The sequence below is a fragment of the Amphiprion ocellaris genome, chromosome 5 (genome assembly GCF_022539595.1).
Source record: "Amphiprion ocellaris isolate individual 3 ecotype Okinawa chromosome 5, ASM2253959v1, whole genome shotgun sequence".
Taxonomy (NCBI): Eukaryota; Metazoa; Chordata; class Actinopteri; family Pomacentridae; genus Amphiprion; species Amphiprion ocellaris.
The window spans coordinates 18,479,652-18,502,704 of NC_072770.1; the positions used below are offsets into that span (position 1 = coordinate 18,479,652).

Sequence of the window (23,053 nt, forward strand, 5' to 3'; positions counted from 1 at the left end):
AAACTTGGATCTGTTTTCAAGCCAATAACAGATTCACAGTAACTGCACTAATTTAAATTTGGACTCCATCCACACTGGTACCGCCTCAGATTTTAAGCAAATTCTGCTGCCAATTTTTTTTACAACAACAAAAAAAGTGGCGATGATGATGATTACGTAACAACATACACAAGACTGCAGTTGCCTTTAACCAATCTTTTCACCTCACTAATACCTTGCCCTTGACGTGCTACTGGGTGCGAGAGAACACCTCAGACCCACAAACAGATGAAAGAGAGGTCAACCCGCTGGGATGAACCTCTTATAGGGCTGGTCAGGGCTGGAGGGGCTGCCTGCCTGGGTGGCAATGCCTTCACTCCTGCACGAACAGGTCTGGTTGTGATTTGGTTCAGCAGACACTAAGACACAGCAGAGTCTTCCTTCGCTTTCTTTTTTGTTCCCAGGATGCCTTGGCTAGCGCTGGGGCAGGAAGGGGTGACAGAGAGGTCAGGGGGGCTCCAGTTGACCGAGCCCTGAGGGGGAATCCTGGGGAGGGATAGCAGAGTAGTAGTTTGGGGGGGTGGGCATCCCTCAGGAGCCTGACCCCTCCCAAATCAAAACAAACAAACAGAGTGGTCCTCTGATCTAATCTGGCTCTAAAGCCCTCCAAACAGACTGCATGGAGCAGCTACTATACTGGACAGCAGCTTGTCGTGGCTCACTTTACTGGATATTTCCATCAGGAGTCAACAGATTAAATTAAATGAAACTCTTTTTCATGAATACATAGATGAATTGGGGGCTAGTTGCAATATTCTCTGGGGGTACTACTAGATGAGGGTACGTTTGACTAATTTACAGTTGCTATTACTGTAGCACTGTAGTACATTCACTGGCATCTAGTAATATTCGTGCACAATGAAAAGGTTCAGTATCAAGATTATTAAATAGGCTACTGCCTGAGAAAGCCAACATGTTTGGCTCTTTGAATTATCCCCCTAAACATTCCTTCTGCTTCTGTGTTTTGAAGCTTTGCTATGGTTTAGACAGTAGACTAAACTTCTCACTGTCTAACTGTTACCCCAACACAATGCTAAACAAATTCCTCCTCCTCCACGGCGCACCCACCAATTGCAGCCGTGTGTTCGGTCAGCTGACCAGTGAGAAAAGATAAGGGTGAGATTAGACCAATCAGGGGTCAGGCTGAGGTTATCACAACTACTCCAAAACTAAAACAGATGGAGAACGGAGCGCAGCACAACTCAACATCTACTGTCAGACTCATATCTTTAGGCCATGTATTCTCCTGCTCCACTGGACTGGAAGAATGTCAGACTTAGTTTTGGTTTTGAATTCTAGGTCATGTTGCTTTAGCAAAATGGAGTGTGGATCAGCAAGTCAGAGACATATGATACGACACAATATGATTTGTAAATCAAACACAGTGGTTAAAGCTCTGTCCCTTAAGGGGATAAATACTATTTAAGACAGCAAAAGATGCTAAATAATCTCCCGACATGAACACACACCCTGTTCGAATGTTCAAATCTATGTCTATGTTCAAAGATACACTTTTGGGTAGCTGTACTCACAGACAGGTGCATACCAAGACATGGTTTCATCAAGGAAAAAGTTATTTCTATAGTATTTTTGTCGACCTTTCTCCCATTCAATAGATCTCCAAACCTTCAAATCTCACTTTCTCTTGCTATAGTGTGACCTGTTTTAAACTGGCCTCTCGGGAGCACAAATAAAAACTTGTCCAGTTTGCCTCAAACATCATTCCTGTCGTCTGCCAGTCTGCTTGTGCTTTTTTTCCCCCACTTTGTCTATTTTTGCATAATTGTTTGCTTATTTTCTTCATTATCTCAGCATCTGGAATTCAACTCCCTGCAGTGATAAACATTAGGCCCCTCTCGGTCTCCTTCTCCGTCCTTCTCTCTCTCCAACTCCTTGCACCTAGATGAGATGTAATTGTGATCAACAACGCCGTGACAAGAGGACACAAGACTTTCGTCATGACGGAAAAACAAACAAACAAAACCAATGAGATAAAATGGTGGAAATATGTACAACATCTTATCATAGATGCTAATTGTTTCCGTGTGCGAGGGGAGGGTGGCCACAGAGAGGAGCGGTGCACGTGAGGGAGGGAAAGAGGAACTTGAGAATATCCTCCCTGTGCTGCTGGCCTGCGCCTGACTTCAGAGCTAAGCCCTCTCTCAAGAGAAGGTCAACACCAGGTTCAACTTTTCACCTCAGCAGCCTGAGAGAACACACTAAATACCAAGGATTACACCAAGGTGCGCTGCAATATCTGGCCTTCCATTGCATTTCAGAGTGGACCAACACAGCACATTTCTAAACCACAAAATTCAACAATTCAATTTAATACGAATAAATGAATGAATGCATAAAATAAATAAATGTCACAACATGTCTCTTGCAGTAGGGTTAGTCACACTTTGAGTGAAACAATGAGTGTATTTGCCAAAAAAGCAGGCATACAAACTTTGCTAAATGTCAATAATAACTATAGGGTGCAGCAGCTGGATTAGATTTTAATTATACAGGTTACATATGGGTTGTCAGATTACATGCAAACTACATTTTGATTAAATTTTGGTGACACCCATTAACTCACACCAAGTCAGCAAGATCAAAGACACACCAGAGACTCATGTCAAAATGTACTCAACGGATGTGGGGGCAGACGACAGCGGCGTTCAATCTGTGAGCCTTAATTTAACTTTTGTGATTCACGTCCAGTGCTGCAATGTATACGTGTGTGTGTGTCTGTGTCTGTGTGTGTAGCGATGTCATCGCCGGTCAGGTGTAACTGAACCGACAGACAGACAGACAAGCAGGCGGCCGGCTGGCGTCAGCAGCCACACGCCTGTCACGACACACCACACGCCAAGATACCGCATACCGCAGCACCCACACTGCGTGCACACAATGAGCGCTCAGTCCCCCGCATCACGCACCAGCGGCAGCAGCAATGTGAAATATTCACACAAGGACAAAAGGTAGAAAGACGGGTAGGCGAGAGGAAAGACCTGGGAGGGGAGGATGGAGGAAAAGGTTTAAGAAAGTGAGTGCAAACAGGAAGGGGTGACACGAAATAACTTGTGACAAGCTCGAACATCAAAGGATTGCCTCACTGCATGGTGCTTTGACAATTGACATTTTTGCCTCTTAATGGCTTGCATACAACATCAAAAAGTTTATGCCGCAGAGCTGTTTATAAATTAATTTGTGATTTTCCTTGACAATTAAGTTTTAAATGAGTATTTAGCAATTAAGAAAAAGTCTTTGCCACTAAACAGCCATCCTGCAAAAGGATCTACTGTTTTTACTCTATTTAATATATTAAAATAATAATAATTATACATGCAACAATTAAGAGTAACTCATAGAAAAAGAAAAATTCTCATTTTGCTGCGTGGCATGTCTGTTAATTGAACATTTGTGTTTGTTGACAGCTGGTGAGACAAAGCAATCAGTTGTACAGTGTCAGTTTTTGCTCTAAGAAGCTTTGATGGACGGGTTTCTCTCTCTGATGCTTTATAGACGAAACAGTTCATAGATTAGTCAAAAATGGATTCATCAGTATTTAAAATGATCCTGTGCAGCACCACTAATCAAAACTTCAAAAATCTGTTTGTTTTATGTGCAAATCATCTTTCTCTTTAAAATGTAATTCCAGCACAGTAATGAAATACAAGCACAATGTTTTCATTCTCACATGGATTCAAAAACTGCAAAGATCCTTTGAAAAAACACGTCAACTGCTGCAGTCGATCCTAACTGTGTGACCTGAGTTTAGAGACACTACAGATGTTTTACAGCTCTCTCCCGCCCTCTGGTGGAGCAGCAGCAGACCTACATCTACACTCTGCCTGAGCTTCACAACGTCTTTATTGAAGCTTCCTTTAGTTCAGACTGACCTGATGTTTCCAACTCTGTGGGGATCTGAGGGACGAACAGCAAAGATATTAATGTCAGCCATGTGTGAAGAAGTCGCTCGAGCATTTTCAGCAACAAGGGCCGAATGGAGTACAGTGGGGCCCTCTGAAGCTGCTGCCGACACCCTGAGCCTTGCACATCTGGTGTTAATCAGCAAAGCTTACACAAACATACACATACAAAGAAACAGACACACACAGGCAAACACTTCTGCAAAGATCCCCTTCACAAAATCCCTCTCAACTCCTGAACTTCCGACATGACTGGGGTCAACACACTTGCCCTGGACCCATTAGTGCACACACTACGGCCATGAGCTGGTGAGTTGTTATAGCGCAAGTTCTCTCTCACACACACACACAATACATCTTAGACTTACTGCATATGGGCAACTACAGCACAAAAATACCAAGCTCCAATATTTTAAGTGCCAGGTAACAGGGCTGAATTCTGACCCATGCTAAACATGAGTCCACTCAACAGTAAAGCCTTGCGCAGCGAAACAAACACCGCTACAAATAAACAACGGGATTCATGGAGTAAAAGAAATAACACATAAAACCAAAAAAAAGAGACTTGAAATGATGAAAGTTATTGCAAATACCTAGATGCCAGTTAAAGCTTTAAAAGTGAAGTAAACTGCATTACAATGCTGCTCCAAAAGATATTAGAACATTTATTTTCCTGCATTTTTTTGGTCTGAGCCTGTTTAAGACACTAAAAGTGAAGCCAGGATGTCTCCAGAAATTAGGCAAAACAATTTCTTACTCTCTCACAGAGGTGTATGTCTAGTTGCTAAGAGAACTGATGAAGCCTCACATGTATTTTTATTTATTCTGAATAGACTTGTGCTCTGGTAAAAGTGGTGTGGGCTTGTACAGGTTGTCCATAAAGTCTGGACACATAGGGAATCTCATTAAATATATTTTTTTGCCTCCACAGATTAAATATGGCTTTGTCAAAAGGTTAAATTCATCTGCTATCTTGTGATATGTCCGTCCTTCACATCCACTGTAAAGTACCAGTTCAACTCTTTCTTCTTTCGACAAAGCCATATTTAATCTGTGGAGGCAAAAAAATTATAATGAGATTTCCTATGTGTCCAGACACAAGAATTTCAAAGACTTACTTTATTTTTTTATTTATTTATTTATTTATTTATTTATTTATTTATTTATTTATTTATTTATTTATTTATTGGGGGGGGGGACTAACAGGTGAGAAAAAAGTTAACAAGAGATGTAGGCGTCAACTTTTCACAGAAGAAATTTTGACACCTCACAATTGAAAAAGCACAGGTGTAAATGTTTAAAGGATTGGTGTCAGTTCCTTTCATAAAACTTCTGGTATTGTTCTTGCTGTCTCCCTAATGTATCACTATTCGGTAGCTTATTGAACACTTGCATGGAACAGAGCCATCGTTAATTTGTCAGCAGAAGAATTATTTAGATCCTTGACTAAACTAAAAAACAGCAATATTGCAGTATAAATATACTAATTCAAAATGCTACTCAAGCAAATGTGCACATCTGCTAGCATCAAAATATATTTTCATTTCCTAAAGTAAAAGTAGTCATTATGTAGATTGGCCATATTAGAAATCTATATTATATTTACTCCATTAAAGTTACAGATACAATAACATGTAAATCAGTTTAGCGTTGCAACTTTAGACAATTTTCAAATACTTTTAATATTGCAAAGAATCCTAAATAATAACACAGCATAATTTATGATTTGATTTTATGTTTCATATATATTTAAAATCTGGAAAATAACTAGTTACTAAAGCATTAAAATAAATATAGGGGAGTACCAACTACAATATTTGCCTCCAAAATATAGTCAGCAAAAGTAGAAAGCAGCATAGAAATGGTAATGAAAGTACATCAAAATTGTGCTTCAGTAAAGCAGCTGAATAAATGTACTGTTACATTCTACCACCAGATTTGTTGCTTGTTCTTAAAACCATGTTTTCCACAAACACAAAGCTTCTTGTCATGTATTTTGGTTAAAAGCACATACATTCCTTAACAAATTTATTAGACCTCCACCCAATGTAAGGTGTTTGTCACCGCTGCCCTAAATTAACAGTATCGCTGATTACCAAAATATTTTTTTATGTTTCTGTAATGGTTTATTTGCCGGTATGTGCAAGCTCTTTAATCAAAATGATATCTTTAATGCTAAAATATAATTATTGTTTTTATACATTAATTTTTAAAAAATGTGTTTTACAGAAAAGCAGGAAAAAATAGTAAGGCACATTAAATTACAGTTATTTGCTTGCAGCCCTGAACAGAAAAAATGTTCCAATGGTTGTATGCTGTTCTTGATTAATTTCTGATTTCTCAGAGAATCCTGAGTGCTGGCTCAAAGGAATTTCAAACTGAATTCATGACTTTATACCGAATAAAATCATGCATTCACTTTGAAATTCCTCACTCCTGTTCAAAATGGTGAAGTGTATGGAACTCAATGAGAAAGACAGACAATTAAAGCACTTTGTGATGCTGGATGGTCTTTGAGACAAATAGGGAAGACATAAAATGTTCTGATGGACTGGCCAAGTCAACGTCTAGACTTGAATTACAGTGAACAGATTTGATTTATTGGATTCAAAAACAGATAGCACAAAGGTTTCATCCAAAGCAAGTCTCTAGGAACAGCTACCAACTCTTTGAAACTCAGTTACAAAAAAGACAAAACCAATGCCAGCAAGAATGCAAGCTGTTATCAGGACCAAAGGAGATCATACAAATGCAGTATGTGAATAAGGACTATTTAGTTGATCCAGTTTGCTATTTGTCTAATAAATAACACCACCATTTTTAGTTTGAAATAAGTTTTTGACATTTCTAAAATATTTGTGTTTTCTCATTTTGATGACAGGCGGTCTGATAAATGTGTTAAGCACCTATCAAAATCATAAAAAACTGAATATCTATGAATTGATGAGATACTGCTTGATATAGACGTGTCTAGACTATGTGTCTGTGTGTAAAACTAAAATTTGGCTTGATGTTTGATAATACATAATGCTACTTCAGTGAAAAAAACAATTAAACACAAGCCTAAAATCGTGAAATCCCACCAAAATCATACTAAATTGTGTATAAGCCTCTGAGCCCTTAGTAAATGTACATACCTCTGTCATCAGGTTATAAATCTGGTCTGTTTCACGTCGCCTGGGTCTGGTCTTCTGTCTCCAGGTGAGCAGCAGGTTGTTCAGTGCAGCTAGCTACCTGTCAACAAACGGTTTATTCACCTGTGAGGATGTTTATACGGGATACACGTACAGAAATGTCAAAGTAAGGTGTAACTAAGTCAATATATAATTACCCTAAAGTAAGAGTCAGACTAACTCCATTGTGTTTACGTTAGTTGAATAATTTGACTCGAGCGTCGTAAAGTAGACGTTTCCAGCATTAGCTAGCTTTTGTTAAACTAGCTTTATAGCGGGTTTGCTGCTGTTTATTGAAGGTAGGGAGGTTTACCTGAAGTTTAAAGGCCAAAGTTTCCATTCTGGTGGCGTTTTAGGTTATAAAAAGTGAAAATGTTTGAAAGTCTTATATCTGAGGCACTGGCTGTCAATTCACGGGTCTTCTTTACAGGTAATTGGAGTGCAGAACGTCGGGATTAGCTCACTGCTGCCCCCTGTGGCCACAAACAGGAATGACCAGGTTCCTCCACAGAGAAATTAACCAAGAATATATAATTATAATTTAATTAATAGTAAAAACAACAATAACAGTAATTATTATTATTGTTATTATTATTATTATTATTATTATTATTATTATTATTATTATTATTATTATTATTATTATTATTATTATTATTATTATTATCATACTACTACTACAAATAATAATAATAATAATAATAATAATAATAATAATAATAATAATAATAATAATAATAATAATAATAATAATAATAATAATAATAATAATAATAATAATAATAATAATCCTTTACAGCATTGAAATTATTCTACTGATGAAACCTGACAGAGCTTGAGCATTTTTGCAAAGACACTTCTCGGTCAGGTGAACATTTAGCGCTACAAGTAAAACTGCTTTGAATTATTTTATTTTTGTTTTTTTTCTTGAACATTTTTGCAAAGACAATTCTCAGTCAGGTGCAAGTTCAGTGCTACAAGAAAAATTGCTTTGAATTATTTTATTTTTGTTTTATTCTTGGCCAAAAAAAACCCCAAAACAAATTATATTGACCATGATTCAGTGCTGAAAAGTAATAAAAGTGAAACACTTCCAAAGGGGTGAACATTTTTTTATTAGTACTGTAGCATTATTCTTCTTTATCCCACTGTGGCACATAAACTCTATCATTTTATCCAACCAATGCTGTTTCACTGTTGGTAATGACAAGTACGCACTCATGAGTAATACCTGAATTAATCCTTCCCTTCTTAGATTATTGTTAAATATGACTCACACAGGTGGAGCTACGACAATATCATTCATACACAAGAAAAATACTTTAACATATAAAATGTGCAGTATTTTTTTCATAACACTAACCAATTCTTTGTGCAGTTTCTTTAAGCCGTCTTCCTTGCAGTGTAAAAAACGCTGTACGTTGCACTGTTCAACAACCATTACTTAATTCAGCCAACAAATCCTTCAATTTCCCCCTTTAATTATACGCAACAGTCAGAAGGATTGTTTCATTTTCATGCTTCATTTTAAGTCAATGAAACTGTCAGTCAGAAAAGAAAACATTAGCCAACCTAAACTCTTCTTATCCATAGTCAGAACTTAACAATTATCAACCACATTTCTCCCAAGTAAACATTGTAGTCCTTGAGGCTAATGTTGTATGAGATTAAAACAGATCTCTCAAAGTCTCACTATGTTGAAGCTCCGGATTCCTCCGCAGCTCCCTGGTGGTCTAGTGGTTAGGATTCGGCGCTCTCACCGCCGCGGCCCGGGTTCGATTCCCGGTCAGGGAACTTCTCTTTAGGTGCAAGTTCAGAACATACACATACATGAAGCTGTAGTACATTACAGCTTCATATCAGATTTCTACATTAAGCAGTTCCACTAACAAGATAACTGTCATCTGCACAAGCATGTTGCGTTTTCTGCTTAAAATGTAGAACACACCTCACCACTGATGATGAAGTAGAAGTAGAAGTTAACCAGTTCAGCAAGATGTCAACATGAATGAGAACTACTGCGCTCACCTTAAAGCAAAGTACACCACACTACACTACCACAGAACAACATAAGACATAGGGAGCTTATGCAGAAAAAATGAAGTAAAATTGCAGAATTGCAAAATCTATTGACCATGATTCAATTGAATGTTTTCTCCTTCCAAGGTGCTTGAAAACTTTATATAGGCACTGTATGAAAAGTCATGTCAAAATAAAAATGGTATTGTTGATTTTGAGAATCGCATACAGTCCTGTCTCACAGTGCTGTTAGATGGTCATTATTAAGGATATGTTAAGTGAAAAATATGAAGACAGGACTTGTCTTTTCTTTAGGTGTTTACTGTCTCTTTTGCATCTGGCAACAAAAAAAACTGCACTTATTGTAAAACAAAACACAGCATAGTAAATTAATTTATTATCCTGTGATGAAAAAGTAATGAATTACTTTTTCTATATTATCAGTTACATGTGCAAAGAATAGTTAGAATTCTGTGTTACCCGTTGTGAAGCATATTAAACACAAGATCAACTTTACTTTACATCAGTCATTGACCTTAACAAACACAATGATGCGATGATTAATGTTTGATACCTGATAGCTTGTTTTGTTATATTGTAATATTCTGCAATGAGCCCATTGTCCAAGAATAATTTGGAGATGAAGCAACACACAAAGCAGATGAAGCAGCACACAAACACCACTGTAAATCTTACAGAACATGGCAAGTGTTTCTATGCAATGCTTAGAAAAATGAACATGGTGTGTGAAGTATGACCACCTTACAGGAAGCAAATCAAAGTAAAGTGAGCCTTTCTAGACTGTTTAAAAAACACTTTGCCTTGCTTTCTAATTTTCACACCACATATGTTGTCATTGTTATTTTCTTGCACACCTTGCAGAATGATCTCACTGAGATAGTGAATTCTTGGCACCTCAAAAGATATTTTAGCAAAACTCAAAGGAAAATCACAAACGCCAAAATGGTGGCGTGAATCTAGATCTCATTTGCCCAAACACAACAGACATTTGTGTCCATTAAATGGTCAATAATGTCAATTCAAGTTCATCAAATGGTCAAAATGTAATTTTTTTTGTCCATCAAATTGTCAGAAAATAACGTGAAAATGTACATATTACTGTCTAATGTAACGTGGGCTCATTACTTTTACAGGTCATGCTTGTTGTCCCGCTTAGTCAACCCTCCGAGGCCTATTCTGAGCAAGAAAAACCCCAAGAAACTTAGAAATGAGTAAATGTAAATAATGTTTAGCAGAAATGGTTCAGCTACGACATTTAAAGGATAATGATAATGATGCTGCTCTGTGATGTGTTTGTGATTTTTGGAAAAACTAACTCACACGTGGCAGTCACTGAGAATCATAAAGTGATAAAAATGTATTTGCCATAATATAAAAATGTTGTGATCCTGTTTGTTTTCATCTTCTGCATGTGTCTAATTTTGGAATGACGACACACTGCGACTCTTTATCTCTCACCACACATCACTGTCACCACACCGATGCACCCTGCAGCCTCTGCCACTTAGATTGTGAGTTTTCAACACTCAAACAGTCTGAAATAAGTCTGACACGATGTAGTCTGATGCTGTCCCATCGATGAGGCCTGTTCCATCACTGCCAACAAACCAACAGGGAATGGTTTCTCCGTTCTGCACATCCTTGCTGAAGTCCTTTTGCCAGTGTCTGTGGAACATGCATATAAAAAATGATGAGATGTGTGTATGTTAAAGGAGATGCTCTTTCATCTTGGGTGCATTTCATGTGTAGGTTCATTCTTTAAGTGTACCTGGTCACGTTGAGGGTTTGTCCCTTCACATACATGATGGCATCTAAATTCTCAAGTTCACCCTGATGAAAGTCTGCCATCTCAAATGGAACCCCATGGTAGAACTGACCTGGAGAAATTAGATCGCTTTATGTTTGCTGTTTTCTTAAAATGAGGAATTATCAAACACAATCAGCGCATCATGAGACTGAACCTTCTTGCAGATCTCTACCTAGTAAACCATGAACTGAAGCAGATAAGTGGTGGCTGTCCAAGGTGTAGAAGCCCAGGTAGTCTTGTTGGTCGTGGCGTCTTTTCCAAACCTTTGTGTGTCTGATGATCATAAATTTAACCGAATGCCTGAACGTCACCGTTAGGTTGCAGTTATTAGTCAACCTCAGATCCAAACTGGAGAAACAAAACATATGGCAGACAGCAGCACAGCAAAGTCGTGATATTTTATGTGATTGTGGCAACACACTTTTTTAACGCATTTTCAGCCAGTTAGGACCAAAAATTCCTTAAATTATTTCACAGTACCATGTATTGTTGTCTAGTACCTTTAGATAATATTTGCTAAGCAGTTTTACTCACTCTGTTTCTTTGAGAGAGGCTGTATCAGACCACTGCAGCGTGACCTGCTTGCCATTGTGGAAGACTGAGATGTCCTGAGTGCTCACATCCAGCCTCACATCCAACTTCTGATGGGTGATACCAAAACGCCCAAAGTAGGTGTTGCTTTTACCATTTAGAAGAAATCTCTTCTTAGCGATAAGTTGGCCATTCACCACAAAGCCTGAAAATAAGGAGAATGATGACGTTTGAAACTGAAGAGGCCTCTTGGATGAAATGTCCAGTTGAGTTTTACTGCATCTTGACCATGACCAGGATGACAGAATCTACACAGAACAATGTTTTTTTTTTGTCCTTTCTCATATATCTCACAAAGAAAAAAAGTTAGTTCTCCTTTTAGAAAGAGTGAATAACTGAGGGTCATAGCTGACCTGATTTTGTGTCTTTGACCAGATTGAAGATGGTTCCTGGCTCGTCGTTGATGTCGAAGCACAGAGCGTTGTATTTATCACTGATTTTCCCGGCCTGTATCATAAAATGAGGATCTCCATCCACTGCCCAAGCATTGTCAAAATATCGTGTCAGACAAAAAAAAAAAAAAAAATAGTCAAGCTTAAGCATAACAGATGAGTCATTTTGATCAAATATAATCTGTAGCAACACATTACTACATTTGGTCCATAATTTTGATTCTGTGCACAAGGTGTGATTGAAGAGTTTCAGCTTTGATTCAAGAGGTTCAACAAAAAAAATATTGCATTAAATGAAGAAAAACCTTATTGCGACATTTAGCCTTTGAGAAGGTGGATGCAGCACCGTAAACGTCAAAAATCAAGAGTCACCTTCATACATGTAAATGTAGACAGAACACTTCTGAAAAACCTGGTTTTGGCAGGTTAAACTATCTTTGGCATATGAAACCAAAGCTGATCTTGCATCAGATGGAGGGAAGAGAAAAGTATAGAGTAGGATTGAGCTCACAAATCACAGCATATCACATCGTCTGTCAAACATGGTGGAGACAGTGTCATGCATGTATGGCTGCCAGTGATGTGACTGTGGAGGAGAAGCAGCAGGATGAAGGACAGTACTTCACAGTGCAAATGAATAACCAACTGTAATAAACATAAACGTAGCAAAAAAGCAATCAACAAATGGCTTCTTGAGGCAAAGAACTGGAATGATTTTATAAGCCAGTCACCTGGCTTCAATCCAGCTGAGCAACTTTTCACTTACTGAAGGCAAAACTGAGGGCAGAAAAACACGCAAACAAGCAGCCACTAAAAGAAGCTGCAGTAAAGATGTGGAAAAGCATTTAGTGATATCCAGGAGTTTCTGACTTCAGGCAGTTAATGTCTGCAACGGATTTGTATCCATGTATTGAAAGTTATTTTCATATTAATAGGGATTTTTATTTGTCCAATTACTTTGGTAAAATGGTGGCACTGTGTAAAAGAATGGATGTAAGTCCTGAACAGTTATAGCAATTTTCTTCTTGGTTCATTTGAAATCCATTGTGGTGGTTTACACAGGAAGAAATCCCCCAAAAATGATTATTGTCCAAATACTTATAGATCAAACTGCATCATGTTATTTTTTTGATCAGAATATCAGTGCCGAGGTTGCCCTAATCATTTTCAGTATCTGAAAATGATTCATGGAAGAGGTGCAGTGATAGAAAATTAACAGAATATTGAATAATAATCACAGTGCCATAACGTTGCATCTGATACAACAGACCACAACGATTAGTTTCATTTAAAAAAACAAAACACTCACATTGTTGAATCTTCTGTGCATCAATAAAAACTTTAAATAGAAGATATAGGGATGCTGTGCTGTTTTCATAGAAAGACAAGTTTGTTAATGGTCAGCATTGGACACAACCAACCTGTGCTAGAACCATTCTACTCCAGCCAGGAACGCGGCAGAATCATGAGATGATCAGCGTACATTTGTCCTTCCGTCTGTTAATCTGTTTGTCTGTTTGCAACATTACTCAAAAACAGAACAACGGATTTGGATGAAATTTTCAGGGAAGGTCAGAAATGACACAAGGACCGCCTGATTAGATTTCGGCAGTGATGCGGGTTATAGTCTGGATCCACGGATTTAGTAAAGATTTCTGAATCATTGCATTGCGGTGCGGCGTCACTGTAACAATGACAACAAGTGATCGCCATGTCAACTGCCTGTTGACGATCACATGATTGCGATCCTGCTACAAATCCACTGCTGCGGACTTATTGGGACTTATCTGTCAGAAATTATACAACGACTGAGCAGCCTTGGCGGAGTATTGTGCTCTCTGAGTGCTTTTCTTGTTTATTGTTATTATTATTTCAGCAAAGAAGGAGGAGAAACTGGCTGATGACTAATAAAGCATGACCAGTTCCCCCATCTTCACTAAACAACAATGTGAGCATAAATCTTACCATCTGAATAACCACTGGACCCCCTGGACTTGCCACCATGGGACCTGGATAAACTAGCCTGGAGCATTCTAGAAGGAGACCCGCTGGCGGGAGATCTAGCAGCAGGAGAGGCCGAGAAACCTGTTGCAAGTAAGACTCATTTTGCATCACGGTGCTTCGTGCAAAATGGTTTTGAACATGTGTGTCATATGATTAAATTAAAAGGGATTTTTCATACCTCCGTGTCTCTCTGCTGCCTGTCGCTGCTCTGTAAAGTAGAGAAACAGTTGGAAACACACAATGTAAAGGTAGTTTCAAAGCAAAAAAATATACCAAAAACAAGTATTTTCCCCCTTCCTGATGTCTTCTGTTTTTGCATATTTCTCACACTTAAATTCCAGATCATCAAACTAAAATTTAGATTTATTTAATATTAGAGAGATAACTCACAAAAGTGAGACCCTGTATCTTACTTCACAAAGCCAGACTGGTTCTATTTAAATGATGTTTAGATTAATATGTGGGTGTGGCTGGTGAAATTGAGTCAATTTGCTGAATGAATTTGGTCATTTGGTAGACTGGAAGCTAAGGGGGGATTTCATTTTTTTTTTTTTTTTTTTTTTTTTAATAGCATTTTCCTTTCAATAAATAAAACCATCATGTAAAAACTGCATTTTGTTTTCTTGGGTTATCTTTGTCTCTAAATAAAATTAGTTTGATGATCTGTAACATGTAAGTGTGGCAGATATGCATGTAAGTATGTAAAACACACAGCACCAGTCACCATACAGGTGCATATTAAGGTTGTGCCAGTTACAAGTCTGTGTGGAATATAACCAATCTGTGCTATGTTTTCATATTTTTTCAAACTATAAGAGCTGCTAACTAATTCAACATGACCATTTGCATTCTCCCTACCTTCAGTCAGTTTGTCAGCGACAAAGGAGCTGTCTGCTCCGTCCTCAGTTTCAGGCTTGGTGACCACCATGGAGGTGAGAGGGGTGACAAAGTTGTACCGCAGCGACATGTCCAGGGCTTTGGCTGTCATATTGTCTTTGTCCTGTTGAGTACTGATGTCACTGAGGAGAAAAACAAAAGAGCAGATTGTGTTGTTGTTTCATCATAACGTGACTGTCCAGTGCCACAGTTTAAACTTGGAGATGAACCAACCTGGTCTCCAGAAGCTGTTGGATGGTGAGGTAGGCCCACAAACGCTCAGTGAAGTCCCCAAAGATGTACTCCTTGTCTGGGTACATCGTCTGCCAGTTTGCCACACTGGCCTTTTCCTGCACTTGGAAGTCCTCTTCAGGCTGTAGATTAAATGACAGATATTACTGACAGGAGAAAGGAAAGAGGAAATTAATATTATGGTTTGATAACAGCCTGTAGCCACACCAGCAGCTCTTGATGAAGACTGTAGTATGAACTTTATTCCACGGACCTAATTAGTTGTCTGGGCTAAAGCGGTGAGGAATATTTGCCATAAGAATTTCATCTCTACTGAAGTCCTGAGATAGTCTAGAAAGGATTTCTCATGGCTAAAGCAAATTGTTTTAAGTGTTCAACACACAAAAGTAAGCTGGCCTGCTGACTTACACATGTGAGCTAAGATGTCATCGATTTTATGAGGTTTGAAAATGCTGGATCAACTGTTCAGTTACAAATGATTTTTACATACAGACTTGCTTTTTATTTTACAGTTTAAAGAGCTGGTTGTTAATTTGACATGAAGAACTTACAGCTGTTAAGAAGGTTAGGTATACAGGGGAAAATTCAGCATTAATCTTCAAACCTTCTGACATGCTGCACGTTCTCATCAAGTAGGTTCTAAAGTAGGGACGAAAAAAATTTGTATCTCAGGAAAGTTGACCTCTTAAACAATGCATGCTGGGAAATATGCTGATATGTATATTTTATTTCCTTAAAAACTTGATTTATTATATCATTATTATAAGTTGAGTGAACTCTCAGTACAATCTCAAGTTAGATAAAGTCATGTTTATAATCATGTTTATATTAAGTTAATGAGATAATATTAGTTGATTTCTCTAAACTTCTGTTGGATTTTTAGACTGCAACAATTTACATAAGTTTATTTCATTTACAACATTGCTCTTAAGATTCAATATTCAGTCACAGGCACTGTCTCAATAGTGCATAACTGCCTATTCAACCACGTGATTAAATAGGTCTTATATATGTTGCAAATGGCATTTTGCTTGCTGTCCATTTTTCTCACCCCCTGAGCGTGAACCTCCACCACAAAGTTATTCATGTCATTATCATTCAGCCGACCGGCCACCACAATCTCCGAGCCGTCGAATAGCTGGCTGTGGTTGTTTTTGGTCAAGAAGTCCACTTTACTGTCAGGATAACGTAGTTTCACTTCCAATAGCAGAGGACTGGACACTTCCTCATAGAAACCCTGGAGCAAAGACACGCCGAAAGTCACCCAATATCTGTTTTATAAACATCCCTGAAGGTGTAAATCTCCAAACATCCCTTTTTTTTCCCTACCTTGAGTTGAACGACTGCATCTGACCCCTCAAAGATTCTGCGGGCCACTCCCTTGTTTTGTTTGCTCATCACATCCAGGAAGGAGTAAGCCACATCATTTCCAAACCCAAGACAGAACAGAGACATACGTCCCCCAATAGCAGTTTCTACATTCTCCTCAATGGTCTTGGTGTTGGACACTCCTACAGGTGGACACAAACATATAGTACATACTTTGCAGGAGAGTTGTTTAATGCACTACCAAGCCTTTAGAACATTTAACTGAAATCAAATTACTGCATGTACAAATCTTGTCTTACTCTCCAAAAACTTTTCAATACTGACAAGATCTTGACAAATCCTTTGACCACTTTCTGACACAACTTGTGTTTATGCACAGCGCTAAAGACTACCTCCTCTCAAATTTTACCAGACAGCTCACCGTGGTTTGGCATCCCATCAGTCAGTAAGATAATCATGTCTGCACTCCTCGCTGGAAGTTTCTCATTTTTTCTTTCTGTCTTCAGCATCTTCACTGCCCTCAGTACAGCAGCATTGATATCAGTGCCTGAAAAGCATTGACACAATAAGGAAATCTACCTGAAAGTGAAGCATAACAGTATTGGAGAGAAAATTAAGTTGCAGGTTCTCCAGTTGCTCCTTTAACCCTCGTATCGTCCTGCGGGTCAAAATTGACCCATTTTAAAGTTTGAAAATGCGGGAAAAAAATATATTTTCACAGTGAAACTTCTGATGTCCACATTTTCAACATTCTTGGGAAATTTTGGAACAGTTTTTGGTGGAAAAAAAGAAATGTTAAAAATGTTTCTTAAGAACATTCACAACTCCAGCAAAATTTGCTGGATTTTGGTTGATTTTTTTGTGAATATTCTTGAAGAGAATATCCTTTAGATATTTTTAGGATTTTTTGGGTAGATTTTTTACTAATTTTTTGAAAATATTTACAAGAATTTTCTTGCCAAATTTGGGGGATTTTTTTAAAAATAAAATTTTATATTGAAATTTTTAAAGAACTTTTGGAATTTTGTTCCTGAAGGTTTTGCAAATTTTCAGAAATTGTTTTCAGACAAGGAAACAATATTTTTTGGTGCCCGTAAATGAGGACAACAGGAGGGTTAAAGAATAGTTTTAAAGCATGCTTTTTGCTTGCTTGATGAGCATTAGATGAGAAGATTTATACTCAGTATTGTCCATTAAATACAGTATATAAAGTATACTAAAACCTGGTTAACCCAATCTTAACTTAAACCCCAATTTTTGAGTTTTACTCTCTCTTCGTTTACAACTGATTCATATAGTACATGCATCCTCTAACTTTTCTTTCCATATTTATTAAACAAAGAATAGAAAGAGACTGAAGCTGTTTTTTTAAAATTATACACTTGCAAATTTGTGTTTAATTTTAAAGCTCTTGCTTTTATTGTCTGTAACCTACACTGTCTTCAGTATTAACCTCAGTGGCATAGGGTGAGTATATAGTTTGCTTAGATAAAACCACAATGGGCACATATTGCAAAATGTTCACATTTAAACATCATCCAAACAAAGGAAATGAAAATATTTTTCTCTCACTTCCTTCTTCTGTCAGACGGCTGACATAGCGGATGGCTTCAGAAACATTTTCTTCTGTTGCTTTGGTAAGAAAATCCTTCCAGGAGACAATTTCGTCATCAAACAGGATGATAGCAAAGTGGTCCTCTTTATGCAGATCTTTCAGAATGGCAGTCATTGCTTCCCTGGTCTGCAAAGGTTCATAGTTTCACATATGAAGATGCACAGACAGCGATGCATACAGTATAGAACTTATATACACATGAAGTATTTCACCTGTGCAATCTTTTTTCCCTGCATTGATCCACTCCTGTCAATTACAAACACCACATTCTTTGGGACTTTGGCCAAGTCCGGAGGGGAGAAGAAGTGCACAAAGTATCCGTTTACAACCTGGAGGGAAATAAAGCCTCTGATTAAGACTAAAATAGAAATATTAAAATGGGGACAGGAAGATAACAGCAAAATATTGCTTTTCAGCTTTGAATCGATTAAACAGAGCAATTTCCGAGAGCTGTCTTTAGCTGACCTGAACTTCCCCCAGGCTCTTCTCTCGTTTCACATCATACTTGACGATGAAATCCCCTTTAATTATTGTGCCGTCACACCCTGAACACTTCTGCTGCTCCACTGTTGGTGAGAAAGAGATGTGTGCCTGAGAGACAGAGAGATTCATTATTGGGAACATCATTTTCACTCAAATAATAAAGCATATAAACTGAATTATAGAAGTTAGCTTAAGCGTTCACCTTTGTCTCTGTGATGGTTTTCTTTAGCAACGGGAGCAGCTCGTTGGTCAGGAAAGTTGCAGTGGCTTCAACAAAAGTGATGCCCTGCAGCTCATAAATGTCTGCTAGGATCTGTCGCCAGAAACACACAAAATCACTTCCATCAGGAGTGAATGACTCCAAAATGTTGGCATAAATTTCTCATTTTTTTTGGTTGAGGAAAACAAAATAGCAGAGTGTGTTTAACCTCAAAATCCTGCACCGGCTGTTCAATGTTAACTCGCGTCAAAATCTCATATTGGCCCAGTTTCCTCTGAAGAAGCTCCTCATAGGTCAAAATAAAAGTCACGTTGCTACTGGCAGCAATGCTGACGGACACTGAAAACTTCTCCATCTTTCTTCCAGAAGCCCTGTAATGATAATGAAAATAGAGACTTCAATGAGATGTTCACAACATCACATGTTCAAATCTGTGATCTTCTTCAGTCCAACATACTTGACCAGTCCAGCAGTCTGTCCAGAGGAAACAGCCTTCTCATACTGCTTCTTTGCTTTCTCTTTCTCCTTCACCTCCCCAACATACACTTTACCATCAATCTCCCTGTGAGAGACAAGGACATTCATCAGAGTTAGAAAAAGACACACTCTACGCTCGCTGGCAAGAAGAGTTTAGACTGACATGCTGAAGTTGGTGATGAAGGCGGTCTTGGGCAGCTCCACTTCGAAGAAGACTTCCTGGGAGGAGTTTGCTTTATTCTGAGCCCTGGAGGTCATGACGGTGTGGGCGAAACGAGTGGCCACCGTGCAGGCGACTCTAACACTGTTCACCTCCACCTTTATGACAGAATGCACAGAGAGCAAGATTTGGTGTTTTGTAAAGGTGAGCAGTTTCAGGAAATCATAACTACACAAATTCCTCAAATATCATGGAAGTTTTCAGCAAACAAGGCCAGCGGTCAACAGCAGCTTGTGGTCTTCCCTCCCCTGAAAATCTGGATCACATGTTATGAGAAAATGATTTCACAAAACATAAAGAATTCACTGTTCTGTGAACACAATGTAAGGTGAAACTTCCTCTCATACTGGCAAATGTAGAATGGAACCAAACACAGATGTACAAATCACTTCCAGCTTGTTTATTTTCTTCAGTAAACCAATGAGAAAATAAATACATTGCAGTGGGTATCAGGAAGAGAAGACTGGAACAAATGGCATCTGGAAGCAATGAGGTTTACGGTAAGTGTGGACTTGATTTTGCAATCGCTAACGGTACCACTGCTGTATGATAAAAGCTACCAGTTCTCTTGACAATGTTCTCATTTGCTTTGGATTATAATATTCAGCTTTCACCCTTAATCTGACAGTGTTGACGATACAATGTTATAAAAAAAAGGAGTTTCTTACATTTGCAGAGTTTTTACTTCTTTTCTGTCAAAGAAAAATATTGTCACAATCAGTATCATAATGTTTTTACAACGTAAATGAATGACATGAATCTGCAATTTGTAGTTTCTACTTTTGTAAGTAATATAAACTGAGTACCTCTCTTGACCTGGTGCCTGCTGCTTCTTCGGTCTCCTGGAACAGAACACAGAATTACTGCAAGGTAATTGAGAAAGGTTTGGAAGGAGATGGGGACAAGATGCAAGACTATTTGCCATCACTAAACTTAAGATTTCCCTGGTTTTCTATAGCATTATTGACACTGGCTTGATGCTTAGATTTTTTTAGCGGTTTTATAGAAATAATGCATCAGTAATCCCTGTTGCAATCACAATTTCAGCTGTCTCCTCCACCAAACCCTCTGGTCTTCACAAGATGTCTTTTAAAGCAGGTTTTTCTAGAATATTAAGCAAACTGTACAGTCCCATGTGTGGGAAGCAAAGGCCAGGATCATACAGAAGGCTTACTGTGGGTGTGGGAAAAGCTCCCTCAATATCAACATCAAACTGGCAGGAAAAACAAGCAGCAGCATGCAGAAAAGAATGCTAGTAAATATCTGAGACAATTATAGAGCAGCTGCTCAGACTCTTTACTGTATATATTGGAAAGGTCGGTACAGTGAAGGGCAGGTGGCTGGATGAAGATATGCAGAGGTGAAACCATTCGATGGATTCAACATGAAGCATGGAGAGATGACAGAACATAGATGAAACACATGAAAATGACAGAACATGGTTAGTAAAAGCAAGTTGAGGAGGAGGAGCAAATGGCAAAGGTCATCGCCATGACACAGCTCCTTCTTTGCCAGAATACGTGGATGCTTGTCGTAGCTGCATTACATTCTGGTCTATTGAGTGTAAGTGCAGTAGAAAATCAACGTCTCCGCCTCTCTTTCAACAGTTTCCTTACTGTGTTGCTGTTGAACTTTGGTGCAGCATGGTGACTCCAGCAGGTTCAAGTGTACATTTTGACCAAACGGTCAAGAGCTCAGTCAATGGGAAAATACCACAAAAAATGCCTGTTTCATTTCTGATGTCTGATTGAAGTCACCTGCTGCACAGTGTCTCTCAGAGCTCTCTCAGGTTAAAGCACTCATATTTTTATTGCATTGGAGTAAATCAGTGTGGTAAAGGTTAGTTTAACTTCAATTAATTTTTTATTTATTGTGTTTTTTTTTCTGTCAGGTATCAAACAAAAACTGTAATCTCAGAGACACGAGGCCTTGAAGGAGCCTTAAACCAAGACACTAACTAGCTTCTCCTACTTTTGGACAAGTTGTCCACCTACATTTCCACCAACACACCATATTATAGCAGGCCAGAACTGAACCTGGTTTCTGACCTGCCGCTCTTTGATTCTGAGACTTGGACGTGTGTCGGGTATGAAGGTCTCTACATGGTGTAAATTTAGCCTCCCCCGAAAAAATGTTCACAATCCTGAGAGAAACATAGAGAAATCTTTAGACATAAACCCAAAATGATGGTACCAGATCTCACCATGAGACACTCCTACCAGTAGCTGATTTCGAGGTTTGTTGGCCAAATAGTGCTGCATTAAAACTTAGGACTAAATTATCACAATGTGTTGGTTACACCATTTTTATTTATTTTTTTAAATTTCCAAATGATAAAAATGGTTCTGTTCTCTCACATTATTTATCTGTTCTTAAGAATAAATTATTGGTATGACACAGGTTACAATAAAGTCTTTACTGGTTATAGTAAAACTGGTTACAGCTTAAAACAAAGCTTTTCAATATTGTCAATATGTCTGTCAGTTCTGTGTCTGTGTTCTCTGACCTCCCATGTAACAATCAATTTTATCTGCTGAGGATTTTTGTAGCTCCACTGTTCCCACAAGCATCTTTATACCAAGAATAATTAAATCAAGCCTGCAAACATGACAATTGGCTATAAAATGTGAGTCATATTTCCCATATATACCAGTTTTAAAAGCAGTTTTAAGGATCTTTGCATGAAATGTCAGTGTTTTGTTGATGCATAATTGTTGTTCCTGGAGATGACCGCCTCACCACAGCCTCGGCCTCTTTTTCATGATTTTTTCTGTGGCACTGGCCTGTTTTTCTGCACAGCCTTCGGGAGTTATGCTTTCTAAACAGAAAAAGCATTGTTCCTGCTCCCAGACTTCCTGCATGCCTTAGGATTGTTGATGGGAAAAGATCTGCTCTTACAACTGTAGATACAAACGTCCATTAACAGAATCATCACTAATGAGGCATCGGCTGAAAAACAACAAAACAGACACTTGTTTACATGCAAATGCTGCACATGTAGCATGTCTTAAATACCTGTGTCAGAGCATCTTCCCTGGAAACAACCAGAGCTGCCTGGGCCTGTGCTGGAAGGCAGATGCAGACACAAACCCACAGCAGCAGGACTCTCCACATGCCCGGGAAACAAGAAGGCCTCTCCGCTGGCATGGCTGAAAACAAGTGTGGAGAGAATTCAAGGCATCTGGGGTTCTAGTGTTCCCGTAAGAGCTACTCCGCCCACGCTCTGAGGTCCTGCCTCTATAACAGTCAGTGTGCATGGTTTCCTGCAAACTGGCTGTTATTTAGCCTTTAATAAACCAGAAAGTCTTATTGAGATTAGAGATCTATTTTACAAAGGAGCCCGGAGACATGTGTTACGGATGTATGGATGACTTTATCAACTGATGTTCAGCCAGTCCCAACTTGCCTTTGGATACACGTGTGAAAGAGGGTAAGGTGTAAGGTAACAGAAATCACTGGGATTTCCTTTGCATTATTTCTCCTCCACATGCTGCAACATGAATTAGGTTGATTACATCATCATAAAGTGTAAACTACTGAGTTCAACCAGCATTAATTGTTCAGGGCTGGCATTTGTTGTGGTAAAACAAAAGTCTGAGTCATTTGGTACACAGA

The 23,053-nt window shown here is 38.5% G+C and overlaps 1 protein-coding gene and 1 non-coding gene across 3 annotated transcripts; one reads left to right on the forward strand and one right to left on the reverse strand.

The window, feature by feature from the left end:
* Nucleotides 1-8,854: 8,854 nt before the first annotated feature.
* On the forward strand, nucleotides 8,855-8,926 carry trnae-cuc (transfer RNA glutamic acid (anticodon CUC)). Its single transcript has one exon. It is a non-coding gene; the product is annotated as a tRNA-Glu (tRNA).
* Nucleotides 8,927-9,526: 600 nt separating this feature from the next.
* LOC111588784 (inter-alpha-trypsin inhibitor heavy chain H3-like) lies at nucleotides 9,527-22,978 on the reverse strand. 2 transcript variants are annotated; one of them, XM_035943432.2, is made up of 22 exons: nucleotides 22,454-22,978; nucleotides 20,245-20,277; nucleotides 20,107-20,130; nucleotides 19,382-19,536; nucleotides 19,199-19,303; nucleotides 18,950-19,112; nucleotides 18,724-18,834; nucleotides 18,504-18,629; nucleotides 18,251-18,367; nucleotides 17,996-18,164; nucleotides 16,845-16,970; nucleotides 16,424-16,605; nucleotides 16,146-16,331; nucleotides 15,077-15,216; nucleotides 14,825-14,985; nucleotides 14,145-14,174; nucleotides 13,928-14,047; nucleotides 11,924-12,046; nucleotides 11,514-11,715; nucleotides 11,152-11,327; nucleotides 10,941-11,049; nucleotides 9,527-10,837 (listed from the first exon to the last, which is right to left on the reverse strand). In XM_035943432.2, the coding sequence occupies exons 1-22, from the start codon at nucleotides 22,583-22,585 to the stop codon at nucleotides 10,699-10,701; spliced, it is 2,829 nt and encodes a 942-aa protein (XP_035799325.2). In that variant the 5' UTR covers nucleotides 22,586-22,978; the 3' UTR covers nucleotides 9,527-10,698. The 2 variants fall into 2 exon arrangements, with proteins under 2 accessions (XP_035799325.2, XP_023155121.2); XM_023299353.3 differs by having other exon boundaries at nucleotides 20,245-20,280.
* Between the last annotated feature and the right edge of the window lie 75 nt (nucleotides 22,979-23,053).